Source organism: Ailuropoda melanoleuca, chromosome 7, assembly GCF_002007445.2.
Source record: "Ailuropoda melanoleuca isolate Jingjing chromosome 7, ASM200744v2, whole genome shotgun sequence".
In the NCBI taxonomy this organism is placed as follows: domain Eukaryota; kingdom Metazoa; phylum Chordata; class Mammalia; order Carnivora; family Ursidae; genus Ailuropoda; species Ailuropoda melanoleuca.
In genome coordinates this window covers 71,144,400-71,169,023 of record NC_048224.1, presented here as the reverse complement: position 1 = coordinate 71,169,023, position 24,624 = coordinate 71,144,400, and the positions used below count along the sequence as shown (strand labels likewise).

The 24,624-nt window shown below is 49.6% G+C and overlaps 1 protein-coding gene across 8 annotated transcripts in view; it reads right to left on the bottom strand.

Moving 5' to 3' along the window:
- Nucleotides 1-467: 467 nt before the first annotated feature.
- ALOX5AP (arachidonate 5-lipoxygenase activating protein) overlaps nt 468-24,624 on the bottom strand; it is a 39,086-nt gene continuing 14,929 nt past the window's right edge. For 2 of the 8 annotated variants that reach the window (XM_002914754.4, XM_019794687.2), the window contains exons 3-6: nt 17,975-18,074; nt 11,288-11,358; nt 7,179-7,260; nt 468-949 (exon numbers count right to left, since the gene is read on the bottom strand). In XM_002914754.4, the coding sequence (XP_002914800.1) occupies nt 787-949; nt 7,179-7,260; nt 11,288-11,358; nt 17,975-18,074 (416 nt within the window). In that variant the 3' untranslated portion in view covers nt 468-786. The other 6 variants (XM_019794686.2, XR_004626684.1, XM_034665038.1 and 3 more) reach the window with 6 other exon arrangements.

Sequence of the window (24,624 nt, the reverse complement as noted above, 5' to 3'; positions counted from 1 at the left end):
CAGGAAAAGCAAAATAAATGGGACATCAGGGATATTCAAGAGCTAATGACTTAGTGGGGAAGGGTGACACAAGCTCGTAATCACCTTTACGTTGCACTACAAATTTGCTGCGGTGGAGATGTGCAGAGGGTGCTGTGGAAGGTCAAGAGGGCAACACGAGGCCAACCTGGAGATACGAAAGGCTTCCTGGAAAAGGCCAGGCTTCAGTTGTGTCTCTTCTGGTTCTTTCTGGAGTGATATTTAGTTGCTCATTAAGAAACTTCAAATAATACATGAAGATATAAGCCACAGAGTAAAACTCACCCCCAAATCTCTTCACCTCGAGATAACCAGAGTTGACATTTTGGTGAATGCCTTTCCAGGAGCGTGTGTGTAAGGACAGTGTCCTTTCTATGATCATCACGGAGGTCAAGGAAAAGAGATTAGTTGTTCAAATGCAGCAATAAACCCACAAAAGACTCACCCAGCAGCCTCACACATGTCTCTGCATTTTATTTTAGGAACACGTCAGTGTGGTCACAAAACAACTCAGAGAGCGGGATTAAGTCAAGAAACACACAGAATGGGTCTGAGTAAGAGAGATACGGGGCCGCTGCCATTCGCAAGGGGTGGGGCGGACACAAAGTGATTTTCTTCCAGGGAAAGCACGGTTAAGTCAAGCTGCGGAGCCCAGATGGTCATTAGATTTACAGCTCTCTGAAGAGGGGCTACATCTTTGCAAGGGTTGAGTTATGATGACTCTCGGTATCGATGAGACTGAGCGCCGACCCTGCGTTCAGCGGAGAGTCAGGGGATGAGAAGTAGAGGGGAGATGGTGGTGGTTACTGCCTTTATGTAGTTTTCGAAGTCACTTCCGAAAAAGAGGATGAGGTAATAGTTGAATATACCAGCAAGGGACATGAGGAACAGGAACAGTATGATTCGTTTCCCAAATATGTAGCCTGGCGTGCTGGAAGAGAAAGAAAACTGTTAGAAGCAGCAAAATGACACCGACTTAACAAAAAAATGTTATCAACTTTGAGATACATGGGGTTTGAATTAGAATTCCTTTTACTCAGGAATGCTCCACTTCCTATGAAGAATGGGAGTGTCTCCGCTGTTACTCAACACTCAATTTATTTCAAAACCAAGTCAAAAGAGCCTAGAGCCCAAACCCCATCACGGTTGGGGCTCTGCTGGGCAGCTTCTCTGCGCTCTCTCGATTTCCCTGATGGTGTGAAGGTGGTGGGATCTGTCGGCCCATCACAGGGCGTTCTGACAACAGGGGTCAGAACCCTATCTACTTGTCAGACCCCTTCTGTGGCTGTTCCGCTCCAGGAGTGCCTAGAAAACCGTGCTGGCAGCTGGATCTAATGCGGGACCTAAGTACCTCCATGAGAGGGGTGCTGGTTTCAATGAGCCAATGAGGCTGGTGGAATCTATAAGGTTCTTTGGCGTCTGAAAGTTCAGTCTCTGGTCCTGTGGCTGCTTGGGATTACCTCATGTTCCCGCTAACAAGAGCTGGGCCCTTCGCAATGGAATCAGGCTCTTACGCGTTAAGAGAACGGAGGGAGGAGAGATATTTTAGTGAATTCATATTCTTCTCTGGAAGGCTCTAAATCCTAAGCTGCTTAGGCAAATCTGCCAGCTGGGGTCAGGAGGCATTTCCCCAGGGATATGTGACCGCCTAATTGTGCACCGCGGCTGCCCCGGCTTCCCTCCGCACACTCCTCCGTGACCGCTGGGGCTGGACCCATCTGTACCGCGCTAGCGTGCTCGGGAAGTCCGGCCAAGTGGCTCGTTACAGTTGTTAGTAACGACCCCAGCGAGGGCACCCTTTGGCAATCAAGACCGCTCAACCCGAACAGCCAGCTCAGTTAAACAGGTGAGTCGAAGCTGCTGAGCCCGGGTTTTGACATAATCAGGAGAGAGCAGGATTTGGTAGCCACAGGTTCGACGTGAGAAATTGTATCTTTTGGAAACGGACCCCAAAGGTTCACACTGTAATTCCTGACTTTCCTACGTCAAGAGTCTGAAAACCATTCCACGGTGGACTATGTCCCTGCTACTCAAAGTGTGGTCCACACACCAGCAGCATCCGCTGGGAGCTTGTTAGCCAGGCAGCGTCTCGCAGCCCTCCCTGGGTTTACTGAATCGGAATCTGCATTTGACAAGTCCCTCCATGACCCCCAGGCCGTTAAAGTTTGAGTAGCACTGCTAGCCGCCCCTACCCTTGCTCCTTGGCCAGCTCTAGTCTTCTCTCCTTGGTTTCTTGTTGACTGTCATGCTCGTGACGTGAGACGTTCTATCTCTTTATTGGGGAAAAATATTTGGCTCCTAAAGGGAACATTATGGAGTGAATTGTGTCTCCCCACCAAATCCGTATGTTGAAGTCCTCACCCCAACACCTCAGGACATGACTGCATTTAGAGACAGAGTCTCTACAGAGGCAACTGAGGTAAAATGGGATCACCCAGGGGAACCCTGACTCAATATGGCCGGTGTCCTTACAAGAAGAGAAGGTCTGGACACACACACAGACGAAGACCATGTGGGGACACAGGGCAAAGACGGCCATCTATGAGCCAAGGAGAGAGGCCTCCGGAGAAAACAAGGCAGCCAACACCCTGATCTCAGATTTCCAACCTCCAGAACAGTGAGACAATCCATTTCTGTTGTCTGAGCCCCCCTCCTCATCTGTGGTACTCGATTATAGTGTCCCTGGCAGACAAATACAGACAGTCACCTGCTAATGCCGATAAGGAAGTCACAGCGTCTAAGTAAGGGATATTTTGTAGCCAGAGAACAGAGGGCTCAGAGAAATTAAATTGTGAAAAGTCAAATATTGTGGTGGCTCAGATTTATCACATGAATGAGGCCACCATATGCTCATTACAGAAACAAGAAAAAGTGATTTGCAAAGCTGTTTCAGAACGTGCTCGAGATAAATCTGTGGTGAGGGATGAAATGGCAGTGCCTGCTGCTGCAATTGTGGTGTGCTTGACTTCGGGCAGCATTTTTCAAAGGCCCCGACGAGGCCGATCGCCCCAAGGAGACGGCTGTGTGGTGCCTTCACTCCTCCCAGGCCGCGTGAGGGGCGTGAGAGGCCGGAGCTCAGCCTTGCCCGTCGCCGGCTCTGCTAAGGGTGAAGCAGGTCCCCAGAGCGGCACTTCATCAGCTCCCTCTGTCCGTCTGTCAGGCTTGGAGATGCGCTATGACCCTGGGAGGTGGGCCTGGAAGGACCTGCCCCAGGCTCTGGCACAGCCACGGAGAGTGCAGAAGGAAGAGCCGGCCACATGCTACCTAATGGCACTCTGAAACTCAAGGCGTGTCTTTCATTGTTTCTAGAAGTTGTTCCATAGTTCTCTCTAAAAGGGGCCGGAAAGGTCAGAATTAAATTAAAGCATCTGAGGGAGCAGGCGAATTATATCTGCGACTTCACTGAATCCTCGGACCGACTCCGCAGCATTGTTAACCTATTTTCCAGGTGGGAAAACTGAGGTCACACAGCCAAGAAGAGGCAGAGTGGGAATTCAAACCTGTCTGTGTGAGGCCACAGTCCTGTTCCTTCTGCCTTCCTCAGGGCTCCTTCGGGCTTCCGAGACTAGGATTTTGTGGTTAGTTTTGAAACAAATGTACCCCCTCTTCCGACACACACACACAACATGAAACCTACATGAAGACATCAAAGAGGCCTTATGACAGACGATTCCCTCTCAGATGTGCCTACAACTTGGAGGAAGAGGAAGTCACACATCTCACTGTGACGGGAGACAGGTGAGCCCAGGCATCAAGGCACCTGAGCCCCGACCCCGCTCTCTGTCATGTGGCCTTGGGCAAGTTGCTGACCCTCCCTGCCTCACACACAAAATATACACAAACTGTGGGGAGGAAAAGAGAACTTTATGGTCCCTTCTGGCTTTCAAATTCTGCTCTTTTCAATAAAGAAATACCACTTTAAATCTGGTAACTTCTAAAGGGAATAAAAGCTGTAAGGCCCATGAGAGCAAGACAGTGTTCCTTTGTTCACCCACGGATCTCCAGTAACTCAGGCCCTCCGGACATTTGTGTCAAATGAATCACTCTTAGAAAAGAGGCATGAACAGCCTTCAGTGATTCCTGAAGTGTGTGCAGAAGTTGTGAAAATGCATGTTCCCCGGGCTCCCACTCCAGAGATTCCAATTCCATAATTTCAGGGTGCGGCCCAGGAATCTATGTTTTTAACAAGCACCCCAGGCAACTCTGGTGTCATGGGTTGGTAGGTTTCACTTTAGAAACACCAGCCTTGATACCCCTAGACTCACCCCCGGAGTCTAACTCTGATGAAGTAACCCCATGGTCCACATTTGAGGAGGGGGTGGGGAGAGATTCTAAAATGCTGACCCTAAAGGGGAAAATGACTAAGAGAGACCAGGACTTTTGAAAACTGTGCCCATAATTATTTCTATAGGTTTAGTATTTTGGGCATGGCCCCTGACCATAGTAGCCCCCAGGCCTCCTTGAGGGCGAGGGCTCTGTCATGTTTATTATCATCTCAGCAACTGACTCAGTACCTCGCTGGGGGCAGGTGGTCAGTAAGTACTTTTGGACTCCATGGATGGGGAGTGAATGAGGAGTGAGTGAGCAATCAGGGGAAGGTGGAATTGGTTAACCTGAGTTCATTGGTCTCAAGAGTTGCCAATCTTTGCCTGTCCACACCTGGGTTGAGAACTTAAATTGCAGAGAGGAATTTAGTAGGAGTTCCAACAGGGAACAGGCTCTGAGAAGGGAAGAGAGGGCAGCCTAGTGTCAGCCAGGAAGGGAGATGATAAAAGGCAAGTAGTCTTATAATGCCAATTGCCACTGAGTTTGGGCCAGATAGTAGCTTAGAATGAAAGGGGAAGAAACTAAAATTCATTCTTAACTGCGTGTAGAGATGCTACAAACTAGCTAATCAAGACAGGAAAAAAGGGATCGGGGAGTAGGATAAGAGCCATTCACTTCTAGTGGGACAAAAGAGGGGGCCACAAAATCCCCAAAGGGGAGATACATCAAGGAATGTCATGCCTCCCCACTGGACCAAAAAGGACACTAGAACGTCTGATGTGGTTTGGGGCCAAAGCAACTTCTGCCAAGGAGCCAAAGATGACTGAGAGCCCAAGGGAGAAATTCCTGGAAGGGTCTCCCTAAGTAGCATCTTCCTCTGTTGGTGAGCCCAAGAAATAAGCAGATCCCAAAGACATCAGGCCATGAATGCATCTGCAAGTCCAAGTGTGACAGGGTCCAGGGACAGCGGTGGACATTCACAGTGGAATCCACAGTGGAAGGGTATTAGCACATAGTTTCTAGAAGGCAGAATTGAAAATCCTCTTGGACCCAGCCACAGAGGCCCCCAGGCGTATACCCACCTCCAGCTATATTTTGGTCTGGATTAGGATTAGACATTTCATCTCGTACGTTGCACTTCTGTTGATGGCAACAGCTCAGAACCCTGTATTCGGAAGTACTGTGAGTCCGTGTTTGGTCTCAGCAGGAAAGAGCACCATGATGGATTAGTAATGAAGGCTGTGGACGCAGGAGAGGTGAGAAGGCTCTAACACAGCACAGACAGGGGTACAGGGGCCTCTCACCTGCCTCTCCTTGGGGACGCCAGGCCAGGATTTAAGAGGTTAGGCCAATTACATTTCTACGAGGTCTGGGGAAATCGAATAGTTTTAAGATTTTTAAGTCTCTATCTTATTATTTTTGCCACCTCGGTTCGTTCCCTAGCAGTGATTACCTTGAAAATGAAAAGAGCCTGTGGGTAAATGAGCACATTTTGTCATGCTCCACAGACTGTCTTAGAATTAGAGCAACTTTAAGATCTCAGGCAAGTGGTGACAGACGAAGAGAACAGTGCCTGGGCCAACCCCCTGAGACTTTGGGGAGGAAGACAGGGAGGCCCAGGGAGGCAGCCCAAGAGAGCAGAACCCCCCTGATTTCACTGATAGACACTCCACCTCCCCTCCACCTCTTGACAACAGGTGCTCTCCAGGGGAAAGGCAGAATAGAGGTTTTCCAGGGTGGAAGAGAGTAAAGAACATCATTTATGACAGTGCTGATAAGGATAAGAGACATAATGGAATTGTGGTTTTCGAGGATAAATACGAACGCCACTAGAGAGGCATGAAGAAGAGACGAGCATTGGAAAGAATGGCTGGAAGGGGAGTCGCCCTCCCAGCTGCCACTCACCATCAAGCCCCCCTCACCAGCACCCACCTCCCCCCCCCCAGCCATTTAGCTTCACAGGCTCCCAAGGTCCCCAGATGTTAGTGCTTTCACCTGCCAACCTCACGGGATGTCAGAACCTTTGTCACCGTGGAAGGATGCTCTCTGAGCGGAGAGCCCATTAGCCACGAGAGAAGGGTGCTATTGTGAGAGACAGAGAGGGATGGGAAACCAGACAAGGGAGAGAAATGGGCGGGGGGGGGAAAGGCTGGCATCCGTGCAGGGGCAGGAACCTCCCAGAACTGGAGAGGACCAGCCTGGCTCCTGGAGCCCTCCTGGTACATTAGGAATTCTAAAGAACTGATAGCAGACTAGAACTCTAACATTTCTTCTGTAAGTATTATTTTATGAACATCCCGACTTCCCAAGCCGGGAAAGTACATCACTGCTGTCTACAGCTCTCTGTCTGGCGGCATCTATAAGCGATGCGACGGGGACACTCTTCACAGACTCCATCCTTTGCCTGTGAGGGCAGCCTGTTTTGGCAACATTCTTCCTGCTGGTCCCTGGAAGGTCGGTTACTCAAGAGAACTTAGCACAAGGTGCAAGCATTAGCTCTCGTTTCTTTAGGCAGACAATAAAATGTTTCACTCACCGGAGACCTTGAGAAGCCAGACACAGAAAGTCATTCAAGGCCCAGACTCCGAAGGGTGGGAGTAGAGGGTGTGGGGTTGCAAGAATGTGCAGTGCGTGGCATTAAAGCATCCTTTGTGAGCCCAACGCCATGTGGAGGAGTTGGTTACGGGGCATACGAGTCAAGTCCCCCAGCTGCATTTGCAGAGCCCACAAATTCAGGGGGTAAAGGATGAGGGATACTAGTGAGCCTTCCCCCTCCAGCCCCAAGTGAGCCCCCAGAGGCTTCAATCTTAGGCAGAATATGGTTGGGGGCGATCGGTCTTCTTGTTCAAAAGCACGACCCACACCCTGGTTCTTAAACAGTCCCCGCGGCCTACCTCTGCGTTCTCTCCCCTAGGTAGCCCACGAAGTACTTCTGCCTCACAAACAGGTACATCAGTCCAGCAAAGGCGGCGGGAACTAAGCGGAGAAAGGGAGATGCCCGTGTGAGTTTCACAGATGCCACAACATGCCAAGTTAACACAATACTAACACAGTCACTGTGCAACTAATGTTGGTTGCAAATCTAGCAGAGGCCTCAGGTTCAGACCGTCGGGGCTGATGGGAACTTCAGCAAAAAGCCTAGGGCTGGTAGAAACCTAGATGTTTGATGATAGTACTGTTACTTTCCATCGGCCTCACGGTACAGTTTACCAAGTGTTTTCCTGCCTGTCATCTAATTTGAATCCCTCCCACGTGACCAGTATCATCTTTTCTATTCCAGATGTGACAACTGGGGCTCGAGTGGTCAAGGAGCTTGTGTAAGATTGTCAGGGTGTGTGTGTGGGGGGGGGTGTAGGTGGGTGTGGTCCAGCACAGAGGCTGGGGGAGCCAGACCTGAACCCCAAGCCCAGCTCTAGGCTGGCTCTCTTAAAAACATACCCTTCCCCTCTGGGCCTCCAGGCAGTTCAATGCTCAACCTTTTCTGAACAATTGCTGCCGATTCAGAAAAGATCTCTAGGGAGGGGCACACCAGGGGGGCGCAGTCCATTGAGCATCCGACTTTTGATTTTGGCTCAGGTCCTGATATCGGTTCCAGAGATCGAGCCCCGTGTTGGGCTCCAAGCTCGGGAGGGAGTTTGCCTGAGATTCTCTCTCTCCCTCTGCCCCTCCCCTGCTTGTGTGCACTTGCTCTCTCCCTCTCTCTCTCTAAAATGAATAAATCTTTGGGGGGGTGGATCTCTAGGGAGGAAGACTCCTTTTGCCTTCTTGCCCTGTGAGTAACAGCCGTGGGCAGCAGGAGTCCTGAACCTTGGAGCTGAGAGTTAGAAAACCCAACCCCGTGAGAACTATTATGATCAGGAACTAATACGTCACTCATCCTGCATCTGGACAAAGGGCTGGTTGTGGCTTTCCTACCTACCAGGAATAATCGTGGGGGTGAAAGAGGTGCTGGGGTATAAAAGCACTCCGAAGGCTTCCGGCGTTGTTCCAATGCCGATAATTGCATTGACAGAGCACTTTTTATGTGTCAGGCACTGCCCCAGGCACTTTGGGTACTTGGGTCTCCAACCCTCCCAGTCGCCTGCTGAAGAGCGCATTACTGTCCCCATTTGGCAGACGAGGAAATTGAGGCTCAGGGAAGTCAGTTTGCCCAGAGTCACTTACCAGACCAAAAGACCCACGGGGACAGCCATCTCTGGCCAGCCATCCTCTCTGTGCTTGCCATAGTGCCTGGCACACACTGGCTTTCAAAAATTATTTCTCAGATGAACTTACAAAAGTCTGGAGAGCCAAGGAAAAGGTTGTGAAAAAGAAAACCACAGGCCCAAAATGGCCTCACTTAGGCCAAGGCCCCAAACCAGGGCTTAATCCCTAATCTAACTGCCATTTCAACTTCCCCCAGAAATGTGGTCTTAGCCTGCAGTCAGGAATGTTCTGATGGGAGCCAATGAAGTAATCGGCCACGTGGGCCCTCTCCTTCCTTCAAAGGAAGATGAGGTAATCTGCAAGATAAAACCCCCACTCCTCCTTCCCCCTAGGGGAAAGAAACCTTGCCTGGAACCATCCTTTTCTTTTGCTATCAACTTTCTTGCCCGCCCTCCTTCCTATAAAAACCGTCCATTTTGTGCAACCCTTGGGAGCCCCCCTCTGCTTATGAGGTGGGATGCTGCCAGATTCATGAATCCTTTGATAAAGCCAATTAGATCTTCAGAGTCACTTGGTTGAATTTTATTTTTTAACAAGGTGGAATTTGAAACCAGGTTTGTATAATTTCAAAACTGTATTACGACCACAAGCCCCATCAACGATAACATCTACTAGGCTTCTGTTGTTAGGCCGGACTGTATGAGATGGCCATTTCTGTGGGTCCTAAGCAGTCAGGCATCAGCAGTTGGGTGAGGTTCTAGCTGATTTATGTCAGGGGCTTTATGCCCACTCTCTCACTTAATCATCCCGGGAACTCCATTATTCCTGCTTTACAAATGGGGACACTGAGGCTGGGGAAAGCTGAGTAAGAGTCCAGGGTCACAACACCAGCAACAAGTGTTCCTCAGAACTGTCTCCAGTCTGTCCATCCCCAGACCCGTGTTCTCGCCCCAACTCCGCCTTGCCTCCCCAAATCCTAGTGTCACGTGCCAGGTAAGAAAACCAAAGCACAAAAGACACGGCTTGTGAGGTTCACGCTATTACCTGAAGGTCACAGAACTGTCACCATTCACAGTCTGCCCCGGACGAAGTCTTTCCTGATTTGTCGCAGCTGGACGGCTCCGCTCTAACTTACCAGCCCGTCTCTCTCTCAATGGGCAGCTAAACTGGACAAGAGCTGACAGGAGTCAGGGGTGGAAAACGGCTGTGCTCACTGCCCCTCCTGCAGAGAATGGCGTGTGCCTCGTGCACCCAGGCTGCTCGGAACAGCAGGAGGGGCACAGTGGGTTCAAATCTGGACTCGAAAATTCTGAGGTTTGGGCAAACTGCTTGTCCTTCTGGGACTTGGGCTCCTGTTCCTGTAAAGTGAAGGATCTGGGCTAGAATGATCGCTGAGGTTCCTTTTGACTAAAAAAATTCAGTAATTTACTATAGTCATAAGAAATGACGATGATCAAAGAGGGTTTACTGACACTTTGGTCCCCTAACGATGCCAACATTTGCTTTGGCTGAAACACGTGGTTTCCAGGGCTCCAGAGCACCTTCCCACTCCCTGTGTATTTATCTAGCTGGAACAACTCGAGATTCATCTCTATCAAGTATCATCTAAGACATAAAAGGAATCATAACTCCTCATATAAGCATAGCTTGACTTCATTTTTCAAGTTATGCCAGGCGTGTTTCTCATTTCACTCAGGATAGATAGTGGTAAATAAATAGTGAGTAATGACAGCCTTATGGAGCACAGAAGGAGGCCACATGGTGTCCCTGAAGGAGTTTCTGTGGCCATCCCTCACCTCTGTTCCCTGTCACTGCACCTGATTCTTTTCCTTTCTGGAACTCCTCACTCTCTTCAATAATCTATCCATTCGTGTCTTCCCTGTGGTTCATCTCACCAAGCGTTGTGTGCTCCCTGCCATCTCTTTATTTATCACCGTGTTTCCAAGCACGAAGTTTGCCGCGTAGTAGGTGTTCAATGGATATGCAGCAGATCCATGAATAATGCAGAAAGATACTCGTGAAAAATCCAGGATTTAGCCCAGAAAGACCTGGGCTCTCATCCTGGCTCTGCATTCACCTGCTGAGTAACCTCGAACAAGTTACCTTATCTCCCTGAACCAAAGTGTCCTCAAAGATACTGGAGGAAGGTAATACCCTTCTACCTCCTCTGTGAGGCAGGAGAAGATGCTGAGGATTACTCAGCCCCTCGGAGGACACCAGTGGCCTTTTCTTAGGTACGCACCCTGCAGGACCACGGCGTGGAAGCCGGCCAGGTCATGCCAAGCCTCCACCAGGCACCATGCCAAGCTCCAAAGGGGACCAACACACAGGACTCTGGTTTCCATTTATTTTAAATCAACTCTGGGAGTCAGCCTGCTGAGGTCGGGGCTGTGGGCTGCTGATAACCCAGGAGAAGGCTGGAGACCTGGAATGCAGCCCGTGGCTCTGCAGACGCCCGCCCGACGGAGGACCGCCACACTGGGAGCTTATTAGCCTCAGCGCCAAGTGACAGCGGGCCCAGAATAGATCCCTCAGGCGCTCTCATTTATAATGCCCTTGTATCCGAGCAAACACTGCTTAAGGATTCTGAGTCACATTTAGCCTTAAACCACCCTTGTCAGTGCCGCAGCTCTCAACCAGCCACCGGGGAGCAAGCATTAGCAATGCATTATCGCACCTGCACCGCCCGGGCCCAGAGCACGCCTGAAACACGACCTCCTGGGGGTTCTCACCTCTCTGGGGCTTCACAGAGAGGAGCTGGAGGTCAAGCAAAGTCTTTTCAACAAAAAGCCTACACTTGAACCCCCTCAAGACGCACGTTTCAGAAAGAGAACACGCAAAGATAAGCCCGAGTTACCTTGGCTGCAGAGAAGCCCCGCACTCCAGAGCACAACAAGGAAAGTGGGGTACGCGTCTACACAGTTCTGGCTGTAGAATAGAAATAATAATAATAATTAGGAGAAGAAAAATCAGTCAGAAAACATGTTACTGCAGCGTAGTCTGAAAATCACCTGAAACCCCAAACTGATAATCACCATCACACGTAAGGCACAAACTCCATTCATAATTCCACTTACATCTACCAATTAAGACACAGCTGCCCCATCAGAAATAAGCAGTGGTACGAAGCAAACACATGTTAAGAATCCATTCACTCCCTTCCTCAGTGAAGCCAATAGGAGACTTGGTTTCTTGATGGATTCATTTTGGCAGGGTTCCTGCCCCTGGCTGTGCCAAAGTACTTCTTGGAATTGAAAAGTGAGCAACACAGACAGCAGGGCTGTGGCAGCTGTCGGGATGAGGGGGAGGGTAGCCCAACTCAGGAAACCTTTGTCTACTGCACAAGTCAGCTCAGACCCACAGGCTGGGCTGGGGAGTGAAAGGTGAGCGTCAAGCATTACAGAAACCACGGTCGACTCAGAAAAGCTGATGCTCAGAAAGGTCTCTTGCTGGTAGTGCGATCGCAGCGTGCGGGGCTCAGTCCTGTGGAGGGGCTCCAGGCTCACACCAGCCACCATGCTGGTGTCTTACACCCTTGGTTTCCTGTAAACTCACCGAGGTACCGAGAAGGTGCAGGGGTGACTACACGCGTTTTCTATGGCTGCTGGAACCAACTTAGTGGCTTCAAACAACACAAATCGCGTGAAGGTCAGAAGTCCAAAATGGGTCTCGCTGGGTGCAATCAAGGTGTGTCCGCACAGCTGCAATCCTGCTGGAGACGCCAGCCAAGAACCTGCTTCCTTGCCTTTCTCAGCTTCTAGGGATCGCCTGCATGCCTTGGCTTGTGGCCCCCTGCCAATCTCAAAGGCAGCGACAGACTGTTCAAGTCTTCCTGACACCGACTTTTCTGCCTCCTGCCACATTTAAAGAACCCTTGTGATTACATTGGGGTCTACCCAGATAATCCAGAATACTGTCTTGATTTCAAGGTCAGCTGGTTAGCAACCTTAATTCCTTCTCGCCGTGTAATAGAACATATTCTCGGGCTCCCAGGGTTGGGGTGTGAACGTATTTGGGGGCCTTTGATTCAGCCTCCCGCAGCTACTCTCATTTTCACACGAGAAACTGAGGTTTGGAGAAGCTGAGCATTCCTGCTTGGCAACACCGAGCGACAGAGTAGCAAAGCCAGGATCAGCATCCTGGGCAGTCCAACTCCAAAACCAGGTCTGTTACCTCTTTGACTACGCTAAATAAATAGCGAGGGTCCTCTTGAGAAGCGGAGAGTCTAGATCAGGACAAACAATATACACGTCCACAGAAAAACAATCTCACAAGACGTGGAAGCATGAAAGGATGGGAGGGCAAACCAATAGAGTGGAAAGGACACGTGATCAGGATTTGGTCCCTGCCCTGACATCCACCAGCTGTTTGTCAATGGCAAAGCAATCACTTTGGACTTAGTTTCCTTACCTGAAAAACTAAGAGACTAATAGCAACTCTAAGACCCACATAAACTCTAAGAGTTAATGCTGTAATGAGGTGGTCCCTGGATCAGCAGCATCAGAGGCACCTGGGGACTTGCTAGAACTGCGAATGTTAATGCCCATCTCAGACCCACAGAATTAAGACCTCCAGGGGTGGAGCCTGGCGATCTGTGTTTTAACAAGCCCCTCCAGGTGACTCTGAAGTATGCTCACGTTTGCAAACCATTGGTCTACTGTAATTCAAGCTGCACAGGTAAAAGCAGAGATGCAGTATGCAAAATGTATTCAGCCTTTTATCCAAATTTCTTCCTTGGTGTCCTTCATCGGGATCCTTCTTGATCTGGTTCTCATGCTTTTCCTCCTAAATCAGCTACAAACTTTTGTTCAGACCGATAGCGTCTCAGGCCTCACTGGTAACCCTGAGAACTCTGGAATGACCAGCCCTTGGTCCATCAACTGCAGAGAACCCAGAGAGGACGGGCTGTGTCTCTGGCCAAAGGAAGCTTCATGTCCCTCTGATGATCAAAATATCCTCTATTGGAGAAGTCGATGAAATTAAAGGTAAGAAAGCAGTACTCTACGCTGAGCTACAGGCACAGGGGAGAGGGCAGAGCTCTGCAGACCTTCCAGGTGCCCAGGGGGTTCACTGTGTCTAGTGGACACAGTAGGAACTCTGAAGGGCAGGAGGCAGAAGGAATTTATTATTTGGGGTGAAGTACTGAGTGAATAAACAGGCCCTCTGTACGGCTACGGGGCATGAGCATCATATCTGTTCTTACATGTCAGAGGCACAAAACCACAGCCTTGGGACTCAGAATGTGATCCATTTCCCAGTTCAAGAAAAAGTGGGAGGACAACCCTTGCTTGACTGAATCATGTTCTACATCTGATGGGACCTAACACCTCATGCTCCCACAGTTTGAACATTTATTAATACCAAGATCTCCCCTGCTCCTTCTCGTTCTCATGCTTCTGTTTTTGTTGGTTTTTAAGTACTGGTTTCATCTGGGTGATGCAAAATTTTTAAAAATTCTTAATTATCTAAGGAATTTGCTCATTCAAGAGAATGGTAATGTGACATTGAATTGGTCATTCAATCATTCTTCCTATTGTCTTAAGTCACCTTGGTCCCCAATAAAAATGGTTTGTCTGGAGTTAAATGAAACTCTGGCAACTTTAAGAGAACAGGCTCCTTCTCTGGTTTTCCAGAATATACCCAGAATCCTGCCCCTCGCTCTGGCTCAAGCCAGTCCTTCTCTGCTCCAGGAACTCTGACATGTCTTCTACCCACAGTTCCACGAAAGATGCCCCTCCTTGACAGAGGGCCACCGCTGGGCTGAATTCAAGTAGCCTTGGTCAATGACGCGGCTGTCTCTTGAGATGGAGCCTAGCGAACGCTCACATGGTCTTTACAGTCACAAAGCCTCTAGATGTCTAGTCAGCCGCTGTGTGAGCATGGGTACATTTCCTAGCCTCGCTGAGCCTTGGTTTTCCTCATCTATAAGAGGTGAGTGGAGACATCAGTAATTACTGCCCTGGCTCGTGAAAATAAAATGAGATAAAGCCGCGTCTGACTCATAACAAGCTTTCAATAAATGGTGGCTATTACTGTTCTAGAGTCTTCCTTCTTAAACCCCCAGTGGAAATGTCTTTTCTGCTGACAGATTAGTATTATTCCAAATTTTCTTTTGTGGAGAGTTTTGTACCGTTTTTTTCTGCAAGACAAAATTGACAAACCCATCTTGGCTCTCACTTCTTGCGGTCCAATTCTGAGGTGCTTGCCAGGTTTGTCAACAATTCACTGTGCCGCGTTCGATCTGATGCATTACACTATCAATGTTTTCACGGAGAAAAGGACTCGTGTTTTCCCTCTTGTTTTTCTCTACCTCTGGAATCAGATACAGAAGTACTTACACAGTGTTTTGTTAGTTTGGATTAACTTAAGTAAATATCACTAACAATTGTAATAGTATCACGACTAATCAATAGAATCAATGTAATCTATTACCTTCAAATTATTTACAAGTCCACCCCAGTGAGAAGTGAGTGTAAAGTGGATTTTGAGAAGTGCATGGGAGAAACGACATTAGGGTGGCATTTCCCAAAATGCATTTTGTGAAACACTAAACCCTTGATATGCTTTGCAAAAAGAAAAAAAAGGAGGGGGTGTGTATCTGTAGTTAAAAAAAAGATTTCCCTTTCTTGGAGAACCAAGAATCATAATGTTCCTCAGTCCATTAAAAGTTCTCAAAAGTCTTTCTGTCCAGAACTTTTTCTTCTCTGTGACTTGTGTTATCAGCCCACGAACTTGTAATCTATGGAACACACGTCAGAAAGTTACACTTCTCCATTGCAACCTGTGCTTACCTGCACTCCTGGGGAAAAATCTTTGGCCAGTTAACTGAGCTCGTTCTCCAGAAACCAAACTTTGTTCTAGCTGTGCTCCTCCTTTGGGAACAGGGCTTTGAATTATGTTTTATACACATGAACGGAGAGTCAAGGTCAAGATTCTTTTTGTCTCTCAAACCCTGACTCAGTTCTGCCCTGGTGGGTAGTGGGTGATGGAAAAGACCATTAACTGAGGCCAAGTTGGAGCTGATGGGCCACACCTCGCTGCAAGGTCGGTGTATCAACTGCCCCCAAACCTGGAACCATCTGGATCCATCAGCAGTCATATTCTGTGCTGAAAAATAAGCATCAGGCTTTTCAATCCACCAGCATCATTTATCCTGTTAACGCTAGTTTCTCTTGGTAGCCGTGGTCTGGAAACATTTATGATCTCAACCAGAAGATTTGATCACACAACCCTGTGGCAGGTTTAAGATGCACTCTGCTTTCAACCTGGGTATTAAACACGAGTAAAGCTTAATTTCTTGGTTTTTAGTTACCAAGATTAAATACACGTTCTTTTCTTTTTGCAAATCCATGGCTCAACCTGCACCCTCTTGGGTGCTTTTGGAGGCCCCTGGGGAAGCTACCGCTGGAGGAGAAACCACTGGACCAACACAGCCTCCCGGCGGACATAAGCAGACTGGGTGCCGCCGGTCTCGCCGGCGCGCAGTAGCCTGCTGCCCCGATCTTTCCGCCCTTCTATCAGCCACCGCAGGCATGCAGAGCGCTTGCTGTTAGCTGGCTCAGGGAGGAAGTTGGTCTCAGTAACAGAACCACAGCAGTGCCTGGGCAACCTTCGTCTAACAGAAAATTCTCCTTTTCTCCCCCTGAGTTCTTACCTCCCCACAGCTCCCTCTCCTCCTCATTCTTCTCGCTCTCCTTTCCCAGAGGTCAAGAGGTACAGACGCGTGGGTTTGGAGAGCTGGGCTGCAGCGACCACACCATGGGGACCCCCCTGGGCAGCAAGAACGTCCCACCACTCTCCTCTGGCCCCTTCTTCTAGCAGGAACCCTACACCATTGCAGAACTTCCAGACCGCCCTTCCAAATGACGCAGTGCCGCCGCCACCAAAGGGCACTTCTGCAATCTGGGGGCTGGCCCGGGGGGCCAGGTGTGAGCACAGAGCGAGCCCACGCCCGGGGCAAATGGCAGAAACTGAACCGCTTGGCCTGCTCCATGTCGTCTTCGTTGCTGGCAAAATGGAAACCTGACGTCTCGCAAGGTGTGGTGGAATATTCCACTGCAGGCCAGCTGCCCTGTCTAACTGCCCCAGAATGGACCAGTGGAGTTTATGGGAACACAACATAACCAAGAATAATGCAGCGATCTGGGCAGAAAGAAGCTTCTCTTTCCAAACTAGAAGAGTATTAATGCTGCCTTTGGGTTGTTTTCAGAGGGGTTTTGGTGTGGCCCCTGATTGAAAACTCCTCCTTTGCACCTCTTGCACATGGATGCGTCTGAGGGGATGCCTCACAGGTCCCCCTGCAAATGGCACAAAGCCACCAATGCACCCTACATACATTCCCTACCCTCCTTTCAACGTAAATGTCTAAAATGGCTTAAATCACATCTTCAAACTTCTTCAATTGAGTCTGAGAATTCATGCATTGAAGGCCTAAATGTTAAAAAGAAATCTCCCTGTAGAGAGTTCAGCAGAGGATTTCCTTGAGATCCGACTGCTGGAATGACCCTGCACAGGACTGCTTAGTCCGAGGAAGGGGGACCAGAGCAGGTGGCAAGGGCCCCAGGGAGGGGGAGGTCTTGGAGGGACTGCGAACACTCAGGAGCAGCCTGAAGCCCCGAGGCCAAAAGGCGAAGGGCCCAGACAGGGTGAGGGGACCCGGACATCCGCCTGTAATTTCCTTGGGTGTCCATGACTGCCCCTTTAGACAGATCTCTGGGGGCCGTCAGAGTCACCTCTGAGTTAAGACTGAAGGCCGGCTCCTTAGCCAGCTCATAGCTGCAGCCTTTCCTTCTGACAGGCCCCTCGTCACAGGCACAGAGAAGCAGACAGGTCACTGCCTGAAACTGCTGTTCAAATACATTCTGCATAAAGGGAAAAAATGAGTGTTTGAATAACATCCATTCAGATTTGCATCCCAAATAGCTCCCATCTCCTTCACGGAGCCGGTCAGGTGTTTTCAAGCAGCCTTTTTATTCAAAAGTAAAGAATGGGGTGGGGGGAGAAATTGCGCAGTTCCCCCATTCTTGCTGTTCTTGCTGCGGTTGCTCAGAGACCGGGCGTTATGCAAGGTCCTGCCACACCTCCAGATGTCCACCGAGTAGGACACAAGGTGCAGTGAGCTGGAGGCCGCCGCCATCCAGTCCCACCTGCTGTTTCCCAAGCCAGAGATGAGTAATGGCTGGTTTTCATGGGAGTACCTCTGCTCTAATTCCCAGGAAACTGGTAACACTGTGACCCCATGACTGGCTCAGAGGTTTCTGGAGCAAGGGGGAGCTGTGGCGATCACACGTCTCACCACCCCCACCCCCAATATCCCCAATTCCCTTCTTGAAACACGAGCACTTCTTAAGACGAAGTGCTGTCCACAATCCATTCCCACCGGCCCAGGTGAGGTTCAAGCTTCCCTGGGAGCTCTGCCTCCCCGGCACTCTGAAGGTTGGCCCAGACAGACAGGTAGCCTCGACAGTGGTGCTCACTCTGATAGGGAGGCCCCTGTGCCCAGCGCCCCACTCTGTTAGTTTGCAATATCAGGCTGTGGACTCACTTGGCAGTGTAGACCCGCTCAAAGGCAAGTGTTCCCGTCCTCTGGAAGCTCCGCCCATTCTGTGTCTTGCTTTCATGCTCCACCTTGTGGGCAAAGAACCCTGGCAGAAAGAAAGGTTTGGATCTGGTTTATAACGGGCAAGTTCATGAGCCTGGTGTCCCATTATTTTACTAGAACGTCAAATGTTCCCTCTGTGTCCCCTCCAAACAGCCCTAAATGTCTTCCATCAAATGTCATTTACCCAAAATTCATTCAACAGCTGTCTCTACAAATCACAGCACTTGGTGATGGTGAAGTGACGGTGAGCAAGACACAGCCCCCACTTTCGAGTATCTTACAGTCGAAGGAAATAAACACACAATTAGAGCAGAAATTGCACTCTAGTGATTCATGCTAGGATGAAGCTGAGTGAGAACGTGAAGCCATCGAGGCTCCAAGAGGAAACTTAATTCAGTGTTGGGATCACAGGGGAAGCAGCATCTAAGATGAGATCTGCCGAACAAATAGGAATTAGCCAAAGCGATGGAGGGGGCGACAGAAGAGATCACCCCACTCAAGTGGAATGGAATATGCAAAGGTGCAGAGGCAAGCTCTGTCTTCCGTTTGCTACGTCCAGCTTATGATGGGGGAAATCGGGAGCAGGGAGTGGAAACTGGCAGAATTACAAATGAGGCCAAAGAGATTAGATGAGGAATTTTTCTTTGAAAGACATTTTTCTTTGTGACTTGCCACATGCCAGACACTTAGCTTGCATCCGAGAACAAAACAGACAAAGAACCTTGGCCTGGGGAGCTTGTGTTCCAGCAAGAGTGGAAGAGGAGACAGACCATATACAGGGAACAGAACGCTAACATTAAAATTATACAGTGTGCCGGATCGTGGACAGAAGAGAAGCCAGAGCAGGGTCACCATGTGACGTGCTCATAGGGTGGACAGAGTGAGAAAGCAGTAAGTGAGCCCAGGCCTGAAGAAGAGGAGAGTGGAGAAGTGCCTACTGGATTTGGCAGCGTGACCGTGACCTTGATGAGAGCCATGTTAAGAAAATCAGAACTGATTCCCATCTCACGAGCAGCAAGGAGTTCCTGACAGGTGTAAGCTGAGGAATGGTGTGAAGCAGGGAGCCATTCTGTCTTCTGCTTGGTGAGTGTCTAGAGGGCTCAGGCCCACGACAGGGGGAAGATAGGAGGGAGCCGACTAGGGTGCTGGCTGTGGGGTGTGAGGGGTGCCAAGGAGCCAGAATCCCGAGGGTTTGTCTATAGATTGGATGGGGGCGGGTGAATGAAGTTCTCCCTCACCTCCCTTCCGTTATATTCCTTTACTCCTATTTCGAGAATATCAGGGGTCCTGTGGGATTCCTTTCCATCAGTTTCATATTAGCTTCCTCAAAAATATGTCAAACAGATGCCTTATCAACCGTGTATATGAATAAAAGCTTGTCCTGGTTTTCTTTTGGGCAAAAGTACAGCCCTATATAGCAACGTGCCTGTCGGGAGCATAGCTGCAGGGCTGCATACAGCATCCTCCAGGCACTCCGGCAGCCTGACATCTACTCCCTTACCGGGCCTCGCGCCAACGCCGCGAAGTGGGCAGTGCTGTCCCCACTTTGTAGAGAAGCACGCAGTGACTCGGGGAGGTCGGCTAGCTTGCTCAGAGTCACTCCGCTGGGGAGCAGTGCAGCTGGGGATTCAAATCCAGGGGGGCAGATGAGAATGGGGTTTTCCCTATTACTGTCACATTGAAGCTTACCGCAGGGATTACATCAGCCACACAGGGTTTAAGTACACATCTGTCTGTTCTGAATGTCTCTTCTTACCACAAAATGCAGTAGAAAATTCTGACCATTGTCTTTCCAGAAGCCAACGGGATGGCCCTTGCCTCTGAACACGTCGCAGAGACGGTATTAAGAAAGTCAGAGGTTATTTCCACAACCAGCGGCACCCGTCGGCTGTATTTCACGGCATCTGCCTTTCTTCTTCCTCTCCACGCTCACAGAAACCAACCCCTTCCTCTTTTCCAAAGCTTGCCCTCTACCTGTGACCTTGAGCCCATTCCTGCCACCCCTTTGGCCCTTTGTTCCATCAGTGTTCTCGCCATTTCCTGAACCTTCCCTCTAGTTCTTCCTCCTTCTCTTGACCCTAGAAACAGACTCGGACCTTTCCAACCCATCAAACAAAACAAAAGCAAGCCTGCCTCAGTCCACCAGGCTCTACCTCTTCCTCCCACTGAGCTAAACTGGAAAGAATTTGGCTTCCTTTGCCCACTCCTCACCACCCACTCACACCCCACGCCCACGTTAACTTCCACGGGGCCAGAGAAACCTCGCGTGCAGAGACCATTAACACACTTATCTTGGCTAGCTGCTGACGGTAGGCCAGACCAGAGAGCGCCAGAGGCAGAGACACGGAGACAAAAGGCTGTAGGCCATTCCTGAGCGCCTACCACACACTGGGCCCTGCTGGCTCCTTGCCCTCGGGTACCCCGTGCAGAACCTCCAAGAAGCACATATGGAAGTTATCATAGCTCCACTTCTCAGTGGAGGAAACCAAGAGTCAGAGAAGCCAACTAACTTTCGCAGGATCACGTACAAAGATCTGGAGATTGTAGTTAAGCACAAAGTTAACAGGTGCCAGCAGTGAGATACAAGTGTTCAAAGAATAACACGCCATGATTATTTTTGTAGAACTGATGTCTGGATCTCCGGAACTGTTTCCCTGTACAGCAAGCATCTGTCATCTGCGTCTTAGAGAGCGCAGGGCAAGATGGGTGGGAGGGGGGAACCCAACGATAAGGGACCCTGGAAACCAAGTCACCTGAGAAATGATATGTTGAAGGCAGGCTGGTACAACGGACTCTATAAACCTAGAAGCAGCAAGTATAGTCCAACCTTTTCCGGAGAATAGACACAGGACCAGTGGACGGAAGTTATAGGGCAGTAGAACTCCTTGAGGAGAGTGCTTTTGAATAAATGTATCTGAGGCAAGACACATAGCATAAGCATCTACTTTTTGGAACGGTTCGAATCCCAGTTTCACCACGACTGGCTCTAGGACTTTCAACCAACGGGCTAGCCTCCCCAAGCCCCACATGCTTCTCTGTAAAAGAGGAATAATAATAGTGTCTATCTCATAGGCTGCAAGGATTCGGTGAGGTATTATTCCCAACACAAAGCAACGTACTTGACACAAAGCAAACTCTCAATATGCCTAACGATGGGAAGGGCAAGCTTGGTAGGTCGTGAGCTCTCTAGCACGGGAGGGTTCAGGTAGGAGCTGCTGAGAATGGTGTAAATAAGATTTCTGCTATGGGGCACTTCATGAGTCCTGTTTCTAAAGCCCATCCAACCCTAGGTTGGGTTGTTAGGTCTTCCAATATGGTGCCCATGAGATTCATTATGAGTGTGTGTGTTGGGATGGGAGTACCAGGAATGGCATGGGAAGACAGACGCTCACTACCAGCTTTACATCCCTCCTTACCACTATTCTCACAAACTCTTGTGTCCACAGAGCCATCATGGCTTCCCTTTCTTGGCTTCACAGTAAGAAGAGAGTGGAGGAGAGAGGATGATGTCAATTCCCACCACCTTTCCCTACAACCAGAGGGGCTGTGGGAAGGGCTCTCCTGCTGGAGGACATCTTTTCTCTGCTGTTGCCATTCAGGCTTCCATGCACGAGGCTCAGTGCCCTTCCCCTCGGCTCACCCTCTCCTCTCAATCTCATTAAGTTTGGCTTCCTATGAAAATCACTTTCCCCAAATCTGTGTTTTGCAGGTTCGCTGCATGTCAACGCTGCCGGCACCTTGGCATGAGAAGCTGGAAGCTCTCTGGATGCTATTCATAGGAAATGCAACTATCTATACTCCCTGGGAAACCAGGCTTTGGTGGTTCTGGCCCAGCTTTCTTGGAACGATGTAGTTTAAACTCGTTCTGTGCTTCCAAATCTGTGTTTTGCTGGATCAAGCTGGAGGAGGGCCACGGGTTCAAAGATCTTGATGACTAAAGAATGTTTAAGAGTCAGAGGAGGAAGTTCCACCAGGCGGGCTGGGCCCTGGCCTCTTCCCAGGAAATGAGGTTCACACAGCGTACAGAGAGCACAGACCCTGGATACCATCATGGACACAGGTGGACGGGACCTCTGTGTCCTGGGACAAAGACAAAGCATGCGGTGCCTGGCAACAGCATGTAAATATTCCTTAAAACTAACAGGAAGTGTTTGAAATGGCATTTTGCAGGGCAGGAGGAGAAAGGAGCCATTTTTTGCATATTTTCTGAACTCTGTAAGGAAGATCTATGGTTGTAAGCTTGCGGTTAATTAGAATTGCAAAGAGAGGCTCTGGACGTGCACTTGGAACCTTTGTGTTTACCTGAAAACTCAGGGTGCAAGCAAGTACAGATGTTCTCTCCCAAGTCAGTGGAATTTTTCTTGTTCCCCGACATGGGCACAGTTCACAGTTACAAAAAAAAGGCCTCACACAGTGGTCTCAGCATCACATGGCAGTCCGAGGTCTCTGGCTCAGAGGGGAGCGCGGCTGGGCTGCTTCTATGGCTTCAAAACAGCGGCCGGTTGTCCCTTCCCCAAGCAAGGGTGCGCCAGGGCTGTGCAAAGCCACTCTTCCCCCACCCCCCACCCCCCGCATTGCCCTAGCGGCTCACAGAGGGCTGGGGAGGCCAGAGGACAGGATGTGGCCTCCATATAGGGTCTGCCCAGCCTGAAAAAGTCTCCAGCCCAAAACGGGAGCTCCACTCAGGTCCATGCTTATATCTCCCCAGCAGGAAGCCTCCATCCCACTCATCAGTTGGTGGGCCTCTATTAGCGAGGCCACTGTGTTCTGTCACTATCTATCTGCAATGGCCTGTCAAAAGTCATGGCCCTCGGATTGTGGGGGTTAAGACTCAGACATCTGGCCAGCTATAATCTCTCCTTCCATACTGTACCAAGGAAGAAGACTTAATCTCATTGCCAAAAATAATTAGGAACCTCACTGTCCCTCAAGTCTGATCAGGGTTTGTTCTGCCACTAGGGAGAGAGCCCAGGACCCACTTGACAGACCAAGGCTGGGTTCTGCATCTTGGGAGAGATGAAGGGACTCTGTACTCACAACAGGAGACCCTGCAGCCTCCCGCAAGTCAGCTCTGAACCAAGAGCGAGCAGCTCAGGGTGAGTGCCAACCTTCCAGCGAGCTTAGCCCCATCCACACAGGCAGGTGATGGGGCACTGACTCCCCGGTCCAGGGAGATCGTCAGCTACATTGCTGCTTATAAGGGGAAGGGCCAGAGGGGAGACCCTACACAGAGGTGAAAAAGCAGTGCCCACCCACCCCCACCCAGGAAAACTGCCTCCACAGACCCCAGAAGGGTCTTTGAAGGCTTCCTGTTGACCATGCCTGGCCATCTTTTCTCCCTATCTTTTCCTTTCCTGGGGGCGCCGCACCATAGCGATAGCCCCAATAAAGCCAGGACAGGGCCCAGCACAGAGGGTCCTGGTAGGTGTATGCAGGTTGAATAAATGAATCCCTGGCTGATGTGCAAGACCAAGGGAGCTCATGGTCCCTGCATGGAATAGCAATGGCTTGAGGAATGGCAGCCTGAACAATCCCTTTGCTCTCTCTCTGAGCCGTAACTCGATGGTGTGGATTTAGTATGAAAATGTTTGGGTCAAAAAGCTGCCAACTGCTGTTCTGTGTGGGAAACACACGGAGGAGCCAAGTTGGGCCTCTCTGGTGTGGGGAGGTCTCAGGGAAGGCCTACTCTGCGTTCAGAAGGCAAATCCTCAGCCTCTGTCCACATTCAAGCTGGGGGGAAAATAACAGGATACCCCAAACTGGTTAAATACTCAAACTTCCAAGTGTGACAGTGTGGGGACACGCAGTGATGACCATTAGGTTACAGCAGCTGCCCTTAGTAATTACTCTCCTTTTTCCTCTAACTTAATAAACTACAAAACACAAAGCCAATGGAAATATGTATAAAAAAGTCTGTGGCAGTCCTAACTCAGAACTCCAAAGAGAAAATTGTACACGGTCTTGTCTTTTTCAGATCTGGGTCCCTTACTTGGTTTTTTAAGTGCTAGCAAGGTTAATGGAAATGCAAACCCTACACAAGAAAAACGCTTCCTCTCTCTGTTTATGTAAATATATAATGCATAGGGAAAATGCTTCAAAATTATACGTTGCTAGAAAATAAAAGGAAGTATTACAAAGAACCTGTTTTTCCACAAGGAAAAAAAAAGAGTAACACAGATAAAAGAATGATAAGGTGATTTTTCCCCCCCACCTCCCAAATTCACATTTTTTTTTTAGTCTACAGGTGCCAGATAATCTCAGTTGCATTGAAGTCATCCCAGCCACACTTACTAAAGCCCAGTGTCTGAGTAAACATGTACTTTACTTTCCCTTTCTAGGCTTCTTGCCTCCCACCCGGTCTCTGGCCACAGTAATTAATAGTTAAAATGCTGATTGCAGACACTTCAGTAAGGATTTGGATAAAGCCTCTAGGCTGTTGCCCTGGCTCTGCAAACATGGTTAGTCACCACCATTAAGGTGAAAGGAATACCAGGAGAAGGAAAACCCCGAATGCATGCAAAAATGCACACGCCCGCTACATTCAAAGAAAAAGAAACAAATAACAAAAGAAGGCAAAAGTGGGGCAAAGTGCG